We start from the raw sequence: 18,208 nt of genomic DNA, 5'->3' as shown, positions 1-18,208 counted from the left end.
TCATGAGCAGGTTACTGCTGAGCACAGCTGGGGCTTCATCCCATGGAGGTCATCTGGGAAATGGTGTAGAGCATGCCTGAGAGTTGTGTCCATTGAGAGAGAGATAAAGTTGAGTTATATTTCCTCCAACTCATCAGTCATTTGTTGATGGCTGCTCCCAGGAGCACAGACTTTTCTGCAATTTCTTTCCACCTTGGGCAGCCAGGAAAAGCCCTCAAGGAGAGAGTCACAGGAGCTTGCAGCAGAACATCCCAGCATGGCGAGGAATCATGACTGTCAAGGGGATATGGACAAAAGGCTGGCAGCAGATGCTCCATTGGTCTTCTATGGATGTATACTATTGTAAATGTTGTTAATGTAATTATTTAAACTATCAAACTTTTGGCTTGGAATCATCATTTATTTTAGTAAAGGTGATGGAACCGATATTTTGCACGTAACTCGGAATTTCTCTCCTCTCCAGGAACTTTCCTGCCTCTAGACCTGAAAACCTACTTCCATTTATTTCAACACTCTTCTCACTTGACATAATTAAGGATAATCCCTCCTCCTTTCCTCTGCGTATATATTGTGAGCCTTTTTAATGAATGCATTACATGCTTACTCAGGAATATTTCTCTTTTATTGATCTTGTCTCCTAAAAATTCAGCTGCTCCCTTAGTCCCTTCTGTCTGCATTGGCAGATACTTAACTATGTTCTACCTTAAACCAGCAAGCAAAAGACTGTCTCTCCACTCCCCGACCTTCCCCTGTTGCTAGAGTCCTCTTCTCTTTCACAATCAAGCTTCTCAAAGAGTGGGTAAAATCACTCCAGCCTTTTCCTCTTCTAGAAATTCCCTCTCTCCAAGCTAGTCACTGCACAGTTCAGTTCAGTTCAGTTCAGTCGCTCAGTCGTGTCCAACTCTTTGCGACCCCATGAATCGCAGCACGCCAGGCCTCCCTGCCCATTACCATCTCCCAGAGTTCACTCAGATTCACGTCCATCGAGTCGGTGATGCCATCCAGCCATCTCATCCTCTGTCGTCCCCTTCTCCTCCTGCCCCCAATCTGTCTCAGCATCAGAGTCTTTTCCAATGAGTCAACTCTTCCCATGAGGTGGCCAAAGTACTGGAACTTCAGCTTTAGCATCATTCCTTCCAAAGAAATCCCAGGGTTGATCTCCTTCAGAATGGACTGGTTGGATCTCCTTGCAGTCCAAGGGACTCTCAAGAGTCTTCTCCAACACCACAGTTCAAAAGCATCAATTCTTTGGTGCTCAGCCTTCTTCACAGTCCAACTCTCACATCCATACATGACCACAGGAAAAACCATAGCCTTGACTAGACGGACCTTAGTTGGCAAAGTAATGTCTCTGCTTTTGAATATACTTTTGAATGATAAACCATTTTATATTAATATGAATTATGTTTACACTTGAACACTGACTTTACTTGAACACTTTACTTATAGTGATTAGCAATGTGTTTGTTCGTTATTGAGAAGATACAGTAGTTTACAGTTTACAAACTAAATCTCTACCATCTTGAAATACTATCTGAAATATTTGGTTTAATGATCAATTTTAGGACTGTATCAAACAGTAAGGATAGTAAGTGTATTTTATTTTCTATACTGGTACATTTAAGATAGTTTCTGAGAAATCATTCTGAGCTCAAAACAAAAGGCTCTAGTAAGGTATAGTTTCCAAAAAGAATGTCATAATTTTTCTGGGTATTTAGCATTTAGGACTGTGAGACCCTAGGGAATAATTAAGCCATGTAGCTATATTTGTTGGTTGTGAATGTTGAAAAGAAAGCAAACAGCAATATTCCTGATTATCACAGAACTTTCTCACCATGCCATGCTCTTGATCCCTTCTCTCGCCTCTGGTTCTCATAGTATAATATCTATATTCAATCTCTTTTTCTCATACCAGACAGTATTACCGAAGTCTTCACTAACATCTATGTGACCAGTTTTGGCCCTGTCTCAGATACAGACATGGTAAGTTTTGCATAATATTTTTACTTTGTATAATGGGAAGTATGGGAGATAATTCAAAATAAACACATGTTTTTAGTGTTATAGATTACATATCTGTCTCATGCCTGTTTTGCCTGTTTGCTGTGCTTAGTCACTCAGTCATATCCGAGTGATATCAGTCATATCTTTGCACCCCCATGGACTGTAACCTGCCGGGCTCCTCTGTCCATAGGGATTCTCCAGGCAAGAATACTAAAGTGGGTTGCCATGCCCTCCTCCAGGGGATCTTCCCAACCCAGGGCTCTAACCCAGGTCTCCCACATTGCAGGCGGATTCTTTACCATCTGAGCCACCAGGGAAGCCCCATGCCTGTTTAGTCTGCCCAAATACATGGAGAGTTAAGGCTGTTAATCTGCCTGTAGAATGGTGTACCATTGTAACTTAAGTGGTCAGATTAACTCTTTATATTTTATATTATTTTCAAAGTTTTTTACCCAGCTACAGTGTGGCAAACAATTATTTAAATAAAGTGATGCTATTACTGAGAAGCACTTTCTAAGATTAAAACCCCTACTTGACTTCCATACGTCTGTATGGTTTCATAGATAACTGCTTCTTACAGGTTGTGGTCTGATCAATGTTACAAATGGAAACCTTCTACTGGCATTGAATAAAGTGGATTTCTGGTCATACTGGTCATATCAATAAATACAGTACAGGTGGCAGAGGATGAGATAGTTAGATAGCATCACCAACTCAATGCACATGAATCTGAGCAAACTCTGGAAGACAGTGAAGGACAGGGAGGCCTGGTGTGCTGCAATCCATGGGGTTGCAAAAAGTCAGGCACGACTTACCATCTGAACAGCAACAAACAGGCCTCATTTATAATAGATACATATAAATCAATCTAAGAAAACTAGAATCTTAACACTTGAATTCTATGGAACTGGTCTTTATTTTTCTTTAAAGTGAGATCAGTAGAAGAGGGAGAGTGGTCTGTTGGGTTAGAAATCAGTGCACTAGACCAATCATTACTAAATTCTTGGTTGAGCATAAGAATTTTATTAGTCTACTTGCAGCAACTTCTACTGCTACTTGTAGTGCTGTACTATAGAAATTTTTTGTATAAATAATTTTTCATCCACATTTCCTGCTGTCAGAGAATGAGAATTCCTCCATCATGTCATCCTCCCCAGTTTCTTCCTTTTATCTGATATCCTATGGGGAAGGATGACAAGCATGGATGTTTTCCATATGGATAAACATGGGTTTAAAAAGAAAGGTTTTCCTTTCTTGCAGATGGTCATAAACAAGATTGGCCAGTTTTTTTTGAACTATACTGTAGTTAATTTACAATATTGTGTTAGTTTCAGGTGTATAGCCTAATGATTCAGTTACTTTGTTTTCAGATTATTTTCCATTATAGGTTATTATAAGATATTGAATACAGTACCCTGAGCTATACAGTAAATCCTCATTGCTTATCTATGGCATGTATAGTAGTTTTCATCTGTTAATCATATATTCTTCATTTATCCTTCCCCCACCTTCCCTTTGGTAACCTTAAGTTTGTTTTCTATGTCTGTGAATCTGTTCCTGTTTTGCATATACATGCATTTATATTATTGCTTAGGTTCCACATATAAGTGATATGATGCAGTATTTGTCTTTCTATCTGACTTACTTCACTTTATACTTAAGTATAAAATTCTCTAGGTCCATCCCTGTTGACATAAATGGTGATATTTCATTTTTGTGTGTGGCTGAGTACTATCCCATTGTGTGTGTGTGTGTGTGTGTGTGTGTATGTCACATCTTCTTAAGCCAGTTTTCTATTGACAGTCATGTGGGTTGTTTCCATGTCTTGGTTATTCTAAATAGTGCTGATATGAACATTGGGGTGCATGTGTCTTTTAAAATTAGAGCATTTGCTTTTTTCCAGATATATTTCCATGAGTGGGATGGCTGAATCATATGGCAACTCTTTTTAGTTTTTTTGAGGAACCTCCATACTGTTTCCTTTTTTTTTCTTTTCAGGAGCAAGGTGTCTTTTTTTTAATTTAAATGTGTTTATTTTAATTGGAGGCTAATTACTTTACCATATTGTATTGGTTTTGCCATACATCAACATGAATCCACCACGGGTGTACACGTGTTCTCCATCCTGAACCCTCCCTCCCACCTCCCTCCCCGTACCATCCCTCTGGAATGCCAGTGCACCAGCCCCAAGCATCCTGTATCCTGCATTGAACCTGGACTGGTGATTCATTTCATATATGATATTATACATGTTTCAGTGCCATTCTCCCAAATCATCCCACCCTCTCCCTCTCCCACAGAGTCCAAAATACTGTTCTATACATCTGTGTCTCTTTTGTTCTCTCGCATACAGGGTTATCGTTACTGTCTTTCTAAATTCCATATATATCCATACTGTTTTCTGTAGTGACTGCATCAATTTACATTCCTGTAATTATACAATTTATTGGGACATGCCTACCTTTCCTTTAGGAGTTAGTTATGCCAATTTTATCACAAAAATATGTTTTTCTTCCACCCAGAGCCACTTCTCTGACCTCACAGTCAGAGAACGTGATGAACTTGGATGGCTGAAGATGTCAAGTACAAGATGGGTGAAAGTGAAAGTCACTCAGTCGTGTCCAACTCTTTGTGACCCCATGGACTATACAGTCCATGGAATTCTCTAGGCCAGAATACTGAAGTGGGTAGCCATTCCCTTTTCTAGGGAATCTTCCCAACCCAGGGATTGAACCCAGGTCTCTGCATTGCAGGCAGATTCTTTACCAACCGAGCTATCAATTTGGGAAGTGATTGATACTAAACACTGTAGATCTTTGAAGTTCTTTCAAATTAATATGTGAAACCTTAAGTGCTTTCCCTCTAACTTCAACTTCTACATTAAGTGAAAGTGAAGTCACTCAGTCATGTACGACTCTTTGCGACCCCATGGACGGAGTAGCCTGCACCATGGGATTTTCTAGACAAGAGTACTGGAGTGGGTTGCCATTTCCTTCTCCAGGGAATCTTCTTGACCTAGGGATTGAACCCAGGTCTCCCGCATTGTAGACAGATGCTTTACTGTCTGAGCCACCAGGGAAGCCTTCAACTTCTACATTAGTTGGCAGTAAAGCTAGTATTTCTGTGCAGCTTGTCTTAGTAAATGCTCCCATGAATTATAGACACAGTGAGAATGAACACCTGACCTCTATGTGGAGCCAAGTGCAGAGAAACAGAATTGTGCCAAGCACAGTTGAAAGAATAGCAAAATATTATATAAATTATGGTTCTTAATATGGTTACCTTTGGTGTTTTATTACCAGCTAAAACAGAAAGGCAAATGGTATAGGACCCCAAAATATCAAAGTTTTCAATGTTGTAGATTTTGTGTAGTGAATATTGGTGCTAATAGAACTGTGTTAAAGTTTTTGTTTGTTTGTTTTGCAAAGTGAATTATTTTACCTCAAAAAAAATATATATCAAAATATGTACTTTTCCTAGACACATAATGTTTGCTACTTGAGGGTTTTAGACAAAGTCATGTATTTTTGGCAAAATGTATGAAGTGACTCTTTTCTAGTGGATTAAGATAATGGATTAAGCTAATTCTCCTCCTTTTGTTCTGACCATTCTTTGGGATTACCAAAACATTTAGAAAGCTAGTAGCTTCAATTCAAAGTGGATCAAAGACTTGACTATAGTACCTGAAATCATAAAACTCATAGAAGAAAATATGAGAGAGAAGCCCTTTGACGTTGGTCTTAGTGATGATTTTTTTAAACCTCACACAAAAGTAAAAATAAACAAGTAGGACTGACTGTATCAAACCGAAACCTTCTACAGAGCAAAATAAATTAATAAGCTGAAAAGGTAATCTACAGAATGGAAGAAAATATTTGCAAATTATGTATCTGATAAGAGGTTAGCATCCCAAATATATAAAGAACTGCCACAACTCAATAGTAAAAAAGCAAAACAAAACAAAAACCACAATCTAATTTAAATAAGGAATAAAAACTGAATAGATACTTATTCAAAGAAGACATGCAAATGACCAACAGGTACATGAAAATATACTCACCATTAATAATTATCAAGGAAATGTAAGTCAAAACCAGAATGAGATATCGCTTCACACCTGTTAGAATGACTGTCATCAAAAAGACAGGAGATATACAGCAAAATATCACTTGTCCACTTATTTGTGAAATCTATAATATAAAATAAACTAATGAATATAGCAAAAAAGAAACAGACTCAGCGATATAGAGAACAGAATAGTGGTAACCAGTGGAGAGAAGGAAAGGAGGAGGGGCAAGATAGGGGTACAAGATTAAGAAATACAAGCTACAATGTGTAAAATAATTAAGCTATCAGGATATATTATATAGCATATCACAGGAAATATTGACAGTATTTATGATAACTTGAAGTATAAACTTCAAAATTGTGAATCATTATGTTGTATGGATGAAACATATACATCAACATATACATCAACATATACATCAACTATACCTCAAAATTTTTTTTTAAAGGCAAGAGATAAATGTTGTTAATGATATGGTGAAAAGGGAACTTTTATGCACCATTATTGAAACTATAAATTAGTATAATCACTATAGAAAACAGTATGGATGTTCCTCAAAGAATTAAAAATGAAACTACTGTATTATTCAGTGATCTATGTTTGGTATACATCCAAAATGAGAACAGGATCCCCAAGGGAAATCTACACTAGTTTTTCTGTTTTGTTTTGGCCACCCTGTGTAGTGTGTGGTATCTTTAGTTTGCTGACCAGGGATTGAACCCAGACCCTGGCTGTAAAAGCACTGAGTCCTAACCACTGGATCACCAGGGAATTTCCTGCACTCCTGTTTTATTCACCATTTTTCCAATATCCAAGATATGGAAATATGATATGATATATATATTAATATATGTACATATATCACACAGGGAGAATAAAATTTTGGCATTTTGATATTTTGACAACATGGATGGACCTTGAAGGCATTAAGTGAATAAACCAGACAGAGAAAGACAAGCATTGCATTGTATTATTTTCATGTGGCATAAAAAAGTCATACCACAGGGAATAGATAAATGGTTGTCAGTGTGGAAAATAAAGAGAGGTTGGTGAAAAGGTATAAACTTTCAGCTACAAGACAAATAAAGACTGAGGCTCTAATGTAAAGCATGGTGACTACAATTGGTAACACTGTATTGAATAATTGAAATTCACTAAAAAAAATAGATTGTTGCTGAAGCTCCAATGCTTTTGGCCACCTGGTGCAAAGAGCCAACTCATTGGAAAAGATTATGATGCTGGGAAAGATTGAAGGTAAGAGGATAAGAGGGTGACAGAAGATGAGATGGTTGGATGGCATCACTGACTCAATGGAAATGAGTTTGAGAAAACTCTGTAAAATGGTGAAGAATGGGGAAGTCTGGCTTACTGCAGTTGATGGAGCTGCAAAGAGTCTAGCCAAGACTTAGCAACTGAATGACAACAAGAGTAGAGCTTAAATGTTCTTGCCAAAAACAAATAAACAAATAAATAAATATGAGGGGATGAATGTGTTACCTAACTAGACAGGGGGAGTCATTTTACTATATATATCAAATTATCACTATGATTCCTTCAAATATCTTATATAGTTTTGTCAGTTATACTTCAGTAAAGCTGAATTTTTTTTTTAAAAAAAGAAACTGTCATCATTTAGTGTTTCCATATAGGAATTCCTTCCAGGCATTTGATGGTAAATTTATATGTTTTTAAAATCCTAAATTCTGGGAAAATGCAAATAAGAAAATGGGAAAAAAAAAACATTTTAATTGTCCTACAAGAATCAAAGATTTGCAGAAGGAATCCACTGATGTCAAGTTGAAACCCAGGGCAGGGAATGCTGATGTGTGAAGCTGAACACTTAAGGTTAAGGATAATGTGTCTGGAACTGGGACACAACTGTGTCTGAGCAAAGCTGTCATGATAAAGCAGTCATGCATCTAGCAGTTGGGTGTTTGTGGTCCTGTCTGCTGCTATGATTCTTAAAAATGAAATAAATATTAATAAGATATATGCAAAAATAAATAAAAAATAAAAGCTGGTAGCTGATGTTAAATGTGTTGTCATTAGCAACAGAGCAAATTTAAACTCTCTCATATCTGAATTAAGTTTAGAATGTTGGTCTTTTTAGTGACCTTAACCCAAGGATTAAAAAAAAAATTAACAGGCTCAAGATAAGCTTTCATATTTGAGGGGATACTGCCACACACTACATTAAATGTGAAAATGCACTCATTTAGTGCAGACTCATTTAGCACAAACTCTATAGGTTGAATTGAGTTGAGTAGGCAACACTGAGTCGGCAACATTTACATTTTAAAAAAATCATGTATTGTTTTATTTGATGTATTTTGGATTATGTGTGTATGTATGTGAGCACATGCACTTCTATACACTATAAATTACTCTGAAATGAAATATATATTTAACATCTCTGCACCCTCTTGAGCTACTCAAGGCCCTAGATGTTTTTTCCTAGCATGTATTGTCCTCAAATCACCTAGCCTAACTACATCCTATAGAATTCTCTTTGGTCATGTCAAATTTTCTACTTGAATTTCATCTTTATGTACCTTGATTACTCATTCCTACCAATAGTCGGCTGAGGGCAGCCTAATTAATTGTGAGACCATCAGCTGGGCACGTACTCTTATCATCAGTGTCCAGTTAGAGGAGAGAATCCATAACAGTAATTAGAACAGGGAAAATTTAATAAAATGAATTATTAATTTGGAAAAGATGGTTAAATAAAAATGTAAAAGGAGATTCTAAGCAATGTAGATTTAGCAAATGCAGGAAGTGCAGCATTTGCTTCTCGGGTAAACGTCATGAACAAGGAAGGAACTCAGGACTGGAAGGGAGTCCTTTCCCCCAAGCCCAAGATTTAGAGCTCACCAGAGAGGACTTTGTGGCTAGAGGAGGATACACCTGCCACCGGTGAAGAAACAGCCACTGAAGAAACGTATGAAGGTGCATGCTGACGCTGGTCAGAGGAATATCGTGCCTGCTGGCTGAAAACTCACAGCATGGTAGTCCTTTGAAGCTGAACCAAAGGATAACAATGCAGCTAAACCAGGAAGAGAACCAGGAAAGAAAGCCCTCTTTCTCTGCTAAGAACGTGGCAGTATCCTCTAATGACAAGGCCTAACATTACATGAGCTGATGAAGGAGCAGAGTTTATAGAGTGCTTCTCTCATGTCTCAAAGAAAGGGAAAAGAGGATGAATTTGGAGCTGAAGGGTCACTCACTAATAAGAGGTGTATATCATGTGTGTGATATGAAGAGGATTTTGAGGGAGAGTCCAGAGATAGTTTGATCACTGAACAGCTACTGTTTGATTTTTGCCCGAATCTAGAGAAGAAAATGAAAGTTGCTTAATCTATATACATGTGTAACACAGACACAGATACTCCCTCATACTGTAAATCTGTTAGAGAAGACAGAGCTTAATTTCCACACGTGTGAAATAGACATGATTTGGCCTTCATGTTGTTCACATGGAATGATTTTCAATTGATATTACTTTTGTTGGAAAGCAAGGAAAATAATGAGCACACGTTTGAACTCATGTTAGCATGGATGGCCAGGTCAGGAAATGAAACTTATACTCTAGACATAAAGAAATTTATTATGATACAGAGGGGCAGGATACTCATGTTATTACTGCCCATACACAAAACTGGATATGAAGGTATCTAATTCATACCTTACAGAAGCAGTTTTTTAATAGGTAAATAGTAAAAAATAAATTTAATTTCACTTTGGGAGACTTAGCTGATACTCTTATTTCTATGCAATGTGCATACTCAGTAGCAGAACCTAAACTCCTAAGTCTGCCTGTGTAGGTCAGTGATCAGATTTGTTGTGACATTAGCCTGAGAGGAAAAAAGCAGCCTAGCAAAAAGAATTAAGACCCAAAGGAGCAAGCACACACACACACACACACATGTACACTACTGTCTCAGAATCATTAACTAGCATAATTGCCCAAAGAAAGTTGCAGACCTAAATTATAATTAAAGATTCTAATTACAGTGTTTGCAATTAAGTTGATTTTTTACAAAAATTCAACTTAAAAAAAATTCATGAGTAAGAAGGTAAACTTGAGAATGTACTAGTAGCTAACTTACAGAGTAGGTAGTATCTAATCGCACATTTGAGCAATTTATAACTCCTCAGTGTGTGTTTTTTCCCTTTCTATTTGGTCTGCATAGGAGATCTTTTCCCATTCTAGTAAGCATTTTCGCTATGTGAGCATATTCTTCAGACATAGTAGTACAGCCACCAACTATTGCACTGAAACCTAGACTAAGAACCTCAGCCCAAGTGGTTATCTCTTGAACTGATAAGTATTAGGGTTAGAGCTTAAACAATGGACACTTTGAAATCATATCAAGATTTCTGATCTTAGAGTTTACCATTAGGTCATTAAAAGGAGGAAGTCAGGTAAATGGAAACCTTGGTTTATTGATCATATAAATCCCCTTGGGTAAATAATTGTCTGTCTTATGAAAACATAGAGTACATTATCTCTTAGAAACCCCAGAAGTTATTGGGATATTGTGTAGTTCAGTAGTTAATATCATGACCTAAATCAAATCCCTTATGATTATACAGTGGAAGTGACAAATAGATTCAAGGGATTAGATCTGATAGACAGAGTGCCTGAAGAACTATGGTTGGAGGTTTGTGACCTTGTACAGGAGGCAGGGATCAAGACCATCCCCAAGGAAAGATATGGAAAAAGGCAAACGGTTGTCTGAGGAGGCCTTACAAATAGCTGTGAAAAGAAGAGAAGCAAAAATTAAAGGAGAAAAGAAAAGATATAAGCCTCTGAATGCAGAGTTCCAAAGAAGAGCAAGGAGAGATAAGAAAGCCTTCCTCAGAGATCAATGCAAAGAAATAGAGGAAAACAATAGAATGGGAAACTAGAGATCTCTTTAAGAAAATCAGAGATACCAAGGGAACATTTCATGCAACGATGAGCACAATAAAGGACAGAAATGGTATGGAGCTAACAGAAGCAGAAGATATTAAGAAGAGGTGGCAAGAATACACAGAACTATACAAAAAAGATCTTCACAACCCAGATAATCACGATGGTATGATCATTCACCTAGAGCCAGACATACTGGAATGTGAAGTCAAGTGGGCCTTGAGAAGCGTCACTACAAACAAAGCTAGTGGAGGTGAAGGATTTCCAGTTGAGCTATTTCAAATCCTAAAAGATGATGTTGTGAAAATCCTGCACTCAATATGCCAGAAAATTTGGAAAACTCAGCAGTGGCCTCAGGACTGGAAAAGGTCAGTTTTCATTCCAATCCCAAAGAAAGGCAATGCCAAAGAATGCTCAAACTACCACACAATTGCACTCATCTCACACGCTAGCAACGTAATGCTTAAAATTCTCCAAGCCAGGTTTCAGCAATACGTGAACCGGGAACTTCCAGATGTTCAAGGTGGTTTTAGAAAAGGCAGAGGAACCAGAAATCAAATCGCCAACATCCGCTGGATTATCGAAAAAGCAAGAGAGTTCCAGAAAAACATCTACTTCTGCTTTATTGACTGTCCCAAAGCCTTTTACTGTGTGGACCATAACAAACTTCGGAAAATTTGTTAAGAGATGGGAATACCAGACCACCTGACCTGCCTCTTGAGAAATCTGTATACAAGTCACGAAGCAACAGTTAGAACTGGACGTGAAACAAGAGACTGTTTCCAAATCAGGAAAGGAGTGTGTCAAGGCTGTATATTGTCACCCTGCTTATTTAATGTATATGCAGAATATATCATGAAAAATGCTGGACTGGATGAAGCACAAGCTGGAATCAAGATTTCAGGGAGAAATATAAGAAACCACAGATATGCAGATGACACCACCCTTATGGCAGAAAGTGAAGAAGAACTAAAGAGCCTCTTGATGAAAGGGAAAGAGGAGAGTGAAAATGTTGGCTTAAAACTCAGCATTCAGAAAACTAAGATCATGGCATCTGGTCCCATAACTTCATGGGAAATATATGGGGAAACAGTAGAAACAGTGTCAGACTTTATTTTTGGGGGCTCCAAAATCACTGCAGATGGTGACTGCAGCCGTGAAATTAAGAGACCCTTGCTCTTTGGAAGAGAAGTTATGACCAACCTAGACAGCATATTAAGAAACAAAGGCATTACTTTGCCAACATAGGTCCATCTAGTCAAGGCTATGGTTTTTCTACTAGTCACATATGGATGTGATAGTTGGAGTATAAACAAAGCTGAGCACTGAAGAATTCATACCTTTGAACTGTAGTTTTGGAGAAGACTTGAGAGTCCCTTGGACTGCAAGGAGATCCAACTAGTCCATCCTAAAGGAAATCAGTCCTGAATCTTCATTGGAAGGACTGATTTTGAAGGTAAAACTCCAATACTTTGGCCACCTGATGCAAAGAACTGATTCATTTAAAAAGACCCTGATTCTGGGAAAGATTGAAGGCAGGAGAAGAAGGGGACGACAGAGGCTAGATGGTTGGATGGCATCACCGACTCAATGGATATGAGTTTGAGTAAATTTTGGGAATTGGTGATGGACAGGGTGGCCTGACGTGCCACAGTCCATGGGGTCACAAAGAGTTGGACTCGACTGAGTGACTGAAGTGAACTGAACTGAGTTAACATCATAAGGAGGTTAGAGAATTATTACATCTTGATATTTGGTCGAAAATTGATCTTGAGTTTAAGGTGTTAATCCTTATCAGAAATTGACATTTGGAAATATGTCTAAATAAGGAAACTGCTAAAATTGTGGCAAATACTATAGATCAAAGGTAATTTAATAATATGTACTCATTTTAAAGCCAGAATGTAGAATTTGACTACTGTAAAGTTATTGATATTTTGGAAGCATGAGAATTAGATTTAGGGCATATTCAGCCCGTGTTTTTCAGCACTCTCCTAGCTAGAGTTTTTAATAATTTTCCTCATAATAAGATTCATAGAAATGTGTTGGGATCACTTGAAGTATTTATTTTAAAAGTTATTTCCTAGGCTCGTTCTAAGATCTATGGAATCGTGATTGCTTGTTGTAGGATATGACAGTCTGCCTTTTAACAGGTTGAGGTATTCAACTCTATGCTGCTGCTGCTGCTGCTAAGTCACTTCAGTTGTGTCCGACTCTGTGCGACCCCATAGACAGCAGCCCACCAGGCTCCCCCGTCCCCAGGAGTCTCCAGGCAAGAACACTGGAGTGGGTTGCCATTTCCTTCTCCAACACATGAAAGTGAAAAGTGAAAGTGAAGTTGCTCAGTTGTACCCAACTCTTAGCGACCCCGTGGACTGCAGCCTACCAGGCTCTTCCGTCCATGGGATTTTCCAGGCAAGAGTACTGGAGTGGGTTGCCATTGCCTTCTCCAAACTCTATGCTGAGGGAAGCCAAAAACCATCATAGGGTTGAAGGCTTGGGGGCATTGGATAGATGATGGTACTATTCATTGGGATATGGAACATAGGAAGGAAAGTTTTGTTTGCTTTGTTTTTGTGTTTGAGGATGGGGTAATATAGAGAGCATGTGAAGAGTCAGATTTTCTGCAATCTAGTAATTTATATTAGAGGGAAAGAAAAGGAAACAATTGTTTGAAAGCTTCTGTATACCAGGCAAGAAATGATTGCAGACTGGGTCAGGTAGAAAGACTGAAGATTAAAAAAAAAAAAAACTGAAAAGATTTAAAGGATGTGATAGAATTGGCAAGCTTTGGTGACCTATTGGAGGTAGAGGTTGAAGGAGAAATATAGGATGAAGGTTTGGGAGCATTGGATGGATGATGGTACCATTCATTGGGATATGGAACATAGGAAGAAAAGTTTGTTTGCTTTTGTTTTTGTGTCTGAGTGATGAATATGTTTTGGACATATTGGGGTTGGGGTCTTTGTAAGGGTTGGGGTCTTTGTAAGATATTTACTTGGAGATGTCTGGGTAGCAGGCTTAGATCAAGCTCAAGAGAAAAGCTTAGAGTGCAGATGGCACAGGAGTCATCTGAAAGCTGAAACTATGGGCACACATGAACTTGTACAAGGAAAGAGATTAGAGTGATATGGGAATCATGCTTTTACAGAAACTCTAGAATAGAGGAGGATTAAAAAGACTGTAGAGGAGACTGAGAAGGAGCAACTAAGGATGTCTGTCAGAATGGAGGAGCATTCCCTTCTCTCAACTAGTCTGTGCTTTGAACCTTAATATTCAACATTGGAGAGCACTGCTTTTCCTTCCTTATCAGATGCAATGATGTTCAGTAGTCAGGTATCTGTATCAGTTACAGCCCTCTGTCCAGGTAGGATTCTGTGTCCTGAAGGAGGTATGGTTCATTTGGTAATGGGATGAACCCATAGGTTTTACCCTTAGTAAAACCAATACAGAATTGTAAAGTAAAAATTAAAAATAAATAAATAAATTAAAAAAAAAACAAAACAAAAACCTCATTTAGGGAGTGGGGTAAAAGTTACAGAAAAGAATGCAGATAAAAGTGGTTTGACTCCAGCCAGAAAAGTCACTTTTCTGCAGCAAGAAGGGTTGTAGGAACTCAGCACATGCAGCCATAGTTCACATGACTGCCTCTGGGGAGAGCATTCCTTTCTACTTCCCTATGGTTTTGTATAAACTAAATAACAAACAACTGTGGCTTCTGGACATGAAGTGATTTTTAAAATAAAACTTGCAGCGGGTTGTATGTTCTTTCCCAAGGTTACGAGGGTGGGGCCTGTCTTTTAGGGAGAACTCTGCAGAATTTATGTGCCATGAGGAATAATAGACACCATCACTAGTGTATGCCCCTCCATTCTCCAGGAGAAACCATTACACGTAGATGACTGTCAAACACAGAAGGTCTGAGGTGGCATGGGCACTTTCCCAAGGGTTAACTACAACACCAGGAGAACATGGTTTTAATACCAGTGCAAGAGAGCATGCATTACAAAAGCAGGGAGAAAACAACAGTGTCATAAATTATGGTAAAGCCAAGGAAAGGATTCAGCTGTGTCATTAGATGAAGAACAAAGAGATATTTGTTGATCATGGTAAAAGCAACCAGATTGCAGTGGGTTGAGGCATGTGGGAGGTGAGGAAATGGAGAAAGAGTGGAGGCAACATTTTTAAGCTGCGTGGTTGAGGCGAGGAAGGAAGGCAGAGGGCAATAGCTGTAAGGCATTATGACTGTCAGACAAACTTTTTTTTTTTAAGTTGCATTGAACTCCTCGCTGTTCTCAGAACCTGCCATTATCTTTAACAATTCTGTGGCCTTGCAAATGTTTTTCCCTCTTCTTGTTATGCCTTCCCTCCTGTTTTGCCAACTGGAGAGCTTTCATTTATTCAAAGCCAGGCTCAAATTTCATCCTCCCTGATGTTTTTCTAGGCTACTCCAAGCAGAGTCAATCCTTCTGATCCCTATGCTCCACAACATGACTTTGACTCTTTTTGATGAACTTGCATGCTGGATTATAAACCTCTGCATGTCTTTTTTCTTTATTGCAGCCTGAGCTACTAGAAGGCATGAGTTGTGTTTGGTCTTTTCAACCAGATTGCTAAGTACACGCTCTATATCTGTCAGTGTCGGAAGCTGAATACTTAAGCATAAGCAGGGCTGCCCTCGTGTTGCTCACAGTATAGTGGGGGGGGGGACAGTTAAGGAAAAAAATCATCAATCTTAAAACAGTGTGGTCATGTTTTTATTGAAGTATTTATGGATTGATATGGTAGTAGTGAGCATATGGGTTCAGTTCAGTTCACTTCAGTCTCTCAGTCATGTCTGACTCTGCGACCCCATGAATCACAGCACGCCAGGCCTCCCTGTCCATCACCAACTCCTGGAGTTCACTCAAACTCATGTCCATTGAGTCGGTGATGCCATCCAGCCATCTCATCCTCTCTCGTCCCCTTCTCCTCCTGCTCCCAGTCCCTCTCAGCATCAGGGTCTTTTCCAATGAGTCAACTCTTCCCATGAGGTGGCCAAAGTATTGGAGTTTCAGCTTCAGCATCAGTCCTACCAATGAACACCCAGGACTGATCTCCTTTAGGATGGACTGGTTGGATCTCCTTGCAGTCCAAGAGACTCTCAAGAGTCTTCTCCAACACCACAGTTCAAAAGCATCAATTCTTCTCTGCTCAGCTTAGATTTCTAGGAAAAAAAGATAGCAGAGGACAAAGTTTGGCCAGCTGTGTAACAGGATGAGTGTTTTAGCACAAAGTGAAAGAGCTTGATGAATTTAGTAAACTTTAAAAAGTTCAGTGTGACTGCAGCCTAGAATGCTCTTTGGGATTTGGGGGAGAGGAGAAAACAACCTAGAACCAAATCATGAAGGGCCTTATAGCTATTTGCCCCAAAACTCCATTAAAGCATCTCCAAATCAAACTTGAAACATAGTAGATTTCTGTTACCACAGCTCTTATTATTTCATGGCTTTTTCGATATGCGTCAGTATATTTTAATACATAAATATTATATAGAAAAAGAGCTTACTGTGATTAGTTTAATATAGTCACATAGGCATGTATACACATGCACATTTATACCACACACTTGGGAATGTAAGGATTAGGGGATTGTGCTACCATCTGCACCTGCTGATGCCTTTCTCCTTGTGTACCGTTTGAGCTGTTATGGCCCAGAATCCTTGTTATTACACTTAATTCCCAGTGATGCCTCTCATTTGTTTATTCATGGACTAATTAGTGTTTACCTCCTATGTTCTGGGCAGTTAGATACTGGTGATGCATTGAAGAAGGCGGTCATTGTCCTTGTTCTCAATGTGGCGTGAACACTGCCAGATGTAGGGGTTGACACGCAAGAGACTGCAGGGGAATTCCATGAGTTTAGGTAGTAAGGTGAAGCATGACACATGAGGCCCTGCAGTACCAATATTGCTATAGGTAGAGTGTTTGGAGAATTGCTAGGCATGAGACTACAGAGTTGAAGGAGGGAGAGACCATTGCAGGGCTTTGGAGGCTATAAGAAAGCCTTTGGACTGCATCCCAAGGGCTTTAGAAATTCAAAAGCAAACTTAACAGCACTTCATTCTATCGATCTTCTTTCCTCACATCATGTAATATCTTGGGTGCCCCTTGTAGCTTCTGTTCACTTTCAGATATCAAAGAGCTCAGTCCAGTCCGATTTAAATATCAATGTTTTATGTCATTTAGAGCGTGTCTCCTCTTCTCAGCTATAGTCACAGGTAAGGGTTGCATAGTGGCTGGTGGGCTGTGATTGACTATTCTTCTCTTCTTTCTGGGTCTTTCTAGAGTTGAGGCAATGAAAAGGAAGATTATAAAAAGGAAGGAAATATCTCTTTTATTGGTAAACATTTTTCAGGTGTGTTTTTTTATCAGAATATAATTGCTCCAAATTGTGCTAGTCTCTGAAGTGAACCAGCCATATGCATACATAGATCCCCTGCCTCTTGGACTTCCCGCCCACCCTCCCCATCCCACCACTAAAAGGAATGGAATAGGGTCATTTGATGAGATGTGGATGGACCTAGAGTCGATCATACAGAGTGAAGTAAGTCAGAAAGAGAAAAACAAATATCATATATTAACACGTTTATGTGGAATCTAGAAAAATGGTACTGATGAACCTATTTCCAAGGCAGGAATAGAGACACAGACATGGAGAACAGACATGTGGCCACGAAGGTGGGGAGCAGAGGGTGGGATGAACTGGGACGTTAGGAAATATCTTTTTACTTAGCCGTCCTGTAGGTGGTTTTCTCTTGGCAGTCAGTGACGTTTGTATGGCTGTTAGATAAACGCAGGACCTCTCCTGGGGCATGCATGCGATTTCCTCTCAATGACATCTCTATTACCCAAAACACCAAAAGCACAGCTGGTTTATTCTTTTATAGTTCTCTTGGGGCATCCTACTTAGTCTCTGCCGCTGGCACTTTGCCCTGTGGCCTTTTACCGATGGGTGTCATTCTCTTGTCAGGTCACACTTTTCTAGAGTTTGGGGCGTTGGGGAAGAAGGCTACTGCAAAGGTGATTTATACCAGGCTACCTTCTTTAAAATCCAAACTATTTCTAAGAACTTTACATGTATTATCCCACTTCATCCTTAGAAGAAATAAGTTGTATAATTGCCACTGTTTTACAGATAAGTCAGCTGAAATAAAGAGAGATTAAGTAACCTGCTCAAG

General features: G+C 38.9%; 1 protein-coding gene across 3 annotated transcripts in view; it reads left to right on the top strand.

Annotated features, from left to right (window-relative positions):
• Positions 1-18,208, top strand: part of GABRA2 (gamma-aminobutyric acid type A receptor subunit alpha2) — a 159,527-nt gene that overhangs the window by 56,213 nt on the left and 85,106 nt on the right. For all 3 annotated transcript variants that reach the window (XR_005720694.1, XM_040238140.1, XM_040238139.1), the window contains one exon: positions 1,916-1,983. Coding sequence is in view for 2 of the 3 variants with exons in the window: in XM_040238140.1 (XP_040094074.1) it covers positions 1,916-1,983 (68 nt within the window). In the remaining variant the exon portion in view is untranslated. The remainder of the gene's footprint in view (positions 1-1,915; positions 1,984-18,208) is intronic.

The sequence above is a fragment of the Oryx dammah genome, unplaced genomic scaffold (assembly GCF_014754425.2).
Source record: "Oryx dammah isolate SB20612 unplaced genomic scaffold, SCBI_Odam_1.1 HiC_scaffold_3, whole genome shotgun sequence".
NCBI classification, from domain to species: domain Eukaryota; kingdom Metazoa; phylum Chordata; class Mammalia; order Artiodactyla; family Bovidae; genus Oryx; species Oryx dammah.
Note: the sequence above shows the minus strand (reverse complement) of the source record. Positions and strands in the feature narration are given on the sequence as shown.